Raw genomic sequence first — 3,340 nt, forward strand, 5'->3', positions numbered from 1 at the left:
GGGCTCTGGAGCTGGGCAGGGGCCGAGGGCAGGGCTGACGCTGTGGAGGCGGCACTGTGGGCCCAATAGTCCAGCTCACCTGCCACCTGGACGTGGAAGGGAACCGGGAGGCTTCCAGGCGCCCTGTGGGCGTGACACAGAACCGTCAGGTGACCCCCTGTGACAACATGGAGGTCTTCCCAGTCGTTTTAGTCCCACAGACTTAGGGAGGAAACCCAAACCGACCGGAACCCACTGTGCGGGGATCGGGGACTGAAGTGTTGGGGCCTGCGATTCCCCAGGGACCCGTGCTTAGCCCTGACCTCGCCGAGGGACACAGCAGCTGGGCGGGAACCACAGTTAGCTGCGGTCGCCCCGGCCTGGGTGTTTTTCCCCGACAGACGATGGGATAGTGAGCCATCGATAGCCAGTGTTCTGCGCCTGGTGGTGAGATGGCCCAGTTGTTCAAGGGCCAGAGCAGAACGGGGTGGAGGCTGCTGACCAGGGGCGGGAAGGAGGGTTGGTGGCTCTCTCCCTCCGCCCCGCTGGCGCTGGCGGGAACCTGAGCCACCTGCCCTGGGGGTGACAAGACCTCACTGGCCTTGTCGTGCTCTGAATCACTTGCGCTGTGTTCTCCAAGCTGACGTTTAGGTGCAGAACAACAGAGGTGGCCACACGGGGTGGTGGCGGGTGATGTGCTGTTAGTGTCCGGCGTCTTCCTGAGGGCCTGACTCACCCCCACCCCCACCCCCACCGCTACCCCTGCACTGCAGAGAAGGTTAGCTCCTCCCCTGGTGTTTCCAAACCAGAATCTGCAGCAGCTGTCCCTGTGGGGTCCTGGGTAAGCCTCCCCCGTGCCCTGCGGCGGATGAGTGGCTTCTTTTAGGGAAATCCAAGGTTCTTTTTATTTGTGCTTTTTATTTATTTTTAATATTTTTATTTATTTCAGAGAGGAAGGGAGAAGGAGAGAGAGAAACATCAGTGATGAGAAAGAATCATTGATCAGCTGCCTCCTGCACGCCCCAACTGGGGATCGAGCCCGAAACCCAGGCATGTGCCCTGACCAAGAATCGGACCCTGACCTCCTGGTTCATAAGTTGACACTCAACCACTGAGCCGCGCCGGCCGGGGTATTTGTACTTTTTAACGGCATCAAAAAGTCATCCCACTCTTAGCCCTGAGTGAGGGGGCAACTCTTTCCCTCAGATTCGGTGGTTGGGGACCCGATAGGCAGTTTCCCGGGAAGTTGCTGGGTCCCCTGAGAGCTGGAGCCCAGATGGGGAAGGGTCGGCACTCAGCTCGCCAGGGAGAAGGGATGGCTGCTCCTCGCACCAGCCGGGCTGATGCAGCCGTGAATCAAGGGCACTTGGCGCAGGCGCCGAGCCTCCCGTTGGCCCCTTCCTAACACAGTCCTCTAGCATCCTGTCGCCTTATCTATCTCCTGATGCGGGCGATGCAGGACAGAGAGGAGAAAGTCTTCCCACAGGAGATAGGATATAGCAGCCGCCTCGATGGCCCGGCTCTCGCTGCTCTCTCTCCGTTTCTCCCACTTGTCGGGCAGAGCGCAGGCCCCAGCATCGCGTATCCCGATTAGCTGGTGCCGATGACTGGGGGATGTTTTCTAAGCCGGTCATTGACACACTGCACTCATTAGGTACCAAGTCCACAGCAGAGGGTGGCTGGCCGTAAAGCACACAGTAAACAGTGAACCGGACGCCCCAGCAGGCGCGGGGTGTGGCTTCTCGGTGGAGACATTCGCTGGCTGACCATGTCTCTCCGTAGATTTGTCTTCCGCTCGGCTCTCTCAGTAACGTGCCCTTTGTCGTTTGCAGACCGCAGAATGGCTCCATGATCCTCTACAACAGGAAGAAGGTGAAGTACAGGAAAGACGGGTACTGCTGGAAGAAGAGGAAAGATGGGAAAACGACCCGCGAGGACCACATGAAGCTGAAGGTCCAGGGAGTGGAGGTAAAGAGCCAAGGGCCCTCCTGGGCCTCGTACATCCTGGCCCCGGGGGCCGCGAGGCCAGGCCCCTCTGTCGAAAGTACTTTTGTTCGTTTCCTTTTCTCCTCCCTTCTTACCCTCCGGTCTCCGTTCACGTTTTACACAAAACTGGATTTAGCTAAAGTTCCTGCATCCAGGAGCCATTGGTGTGCGGTTGGGAGTGGCGAGGGGTGCGGAGTGGGGTGTGGGGCTGAGGGCGGAGCTGCCTCTGGGTGCACTGAGCAATGCAGGGGCTGGGGGAGGAGCTACATCAGGAATCTCCCACGGGGTGGGGGGCTTCACTCCCTCTACTGACACTCCCTCTGCTTCCCTCTGGCTGTCTTGGGGAGCTCCCTGGTGTTACAGATAACTCGAGGGGCTAAGGTGTTCTGGGTTGTGGCAGGGCAGGGGGGAGGGCTGGAGGGGTGAGCCCTGCAGAAAGCATCGGGGTCTTCTGCAAACTTCCTCTGGGTCCTGGCGAGATGGGGGCCATCTGGCTTCCTTGCTGTTGTTCTTGTCCACCCTTGCTCACCTGGGCAGCCGTGGGCACATCCCTGGCTCCTCTTGCCCGGGTGTGAGGGCCGAGCCAGGGTCACAGCGCCAGAGGAAAGGACATGGACCAGACGCACCCGTGGCCACTCAGCAGCGAGCGCCACCTTTCTGCGCCTTGTGGGCCCTTGTGAAGGGTCTTCCCTGGGAGGTGGCAGGGCTGTCTCGGGCCAGGAGCTGGGGAGCTGCCTGTGACCCACCTGGTGTTCAGAGTGGTCAGGGAGAGGGCCCTGTGCCCACTGTCTGTGGGGTCCCTGGCATATGGGGTTGCTAGCGTGTGGGGTCCGCTGGTATGTGAGGTCCGCCAGTGTGTGTGTGACCCACCTGGTGTTCAGAGTGGTCAGGAAGAGGGCCCTGTGCCCACTGCCTGTGAGGTACCTGGCATATGGGGTTGCTAGTGTGTGGGGTCCGCGAGGTGCCAGGATTGACCGGCAGGACCGTCGGCCGAGAGGGCCCTGTGCCCACTGTCTGTGGGGTCCCTGGCATATGGGGTTGCTAGCGTGTGGGGTCCGCTGGTATGTGAGGTCCGCCAGTGTGTGGGGGCCGCGAGGTGCCAGGATTGACCGGCAGGACCGTCGGCCCCGCGAGCTCAGCGGCCCCTCCATGCTGACGCTCTTGGTGACGCATGTGTCATTCCGCCTTTTCTATATGAATCGTGTACTTTTCGGGATGTTAAAAGTAGCATCCGCTGGCTTTTATTAATTACCCCACAGAGAGAGGGAACTTTGTTGTGTGTGTTTTTAAACACCTGATAACAATGCTTTATGGTGATGACAAAGAAAAGGTCTGAGATGAGAAATGCAGTTCTGGACCGGCTCAGGGACACGCC

General features: G+C 59.7%; 1 protein-coding gene across 1 annotated transcript in view; it reads left to right on the forward strand.

Annotated features, from left to right (window-relative positions):
• The window catches only part of CAMTA1 (calmodulin binding transcription activator 1), a 694,930-nt gene that overhangs the window by 371,855 nt on the left and 319,735 nt on the right, over nt 1-3,340 (forward strand). Inside the window, exon 5 of the mRNA XM_014546182.1 lies at nt 1,812-1,947. Coding sequence (XP_014401668.1) covers nt 1,812-1,947 — 136 coding nt within the window. The remainder of the gene's footprint in view (nt 1-1,811; nt 1,948-3,340) is intronic.

This window comes from Myotis brandtii, unplaced genomic scaffold (genome assembly GCF_000412655.1).
Source record: "Myotis brandtii unplaced genomic scaffold, ASM41265v1 scaffold434, whole genome shotgun sequence".
Lineage (NCBI taxonomy): Eukaryota > Metazoa > Chordata > Mammalia > Chiroptera > Vespertilionidae > Myotis > Myotis brandtii.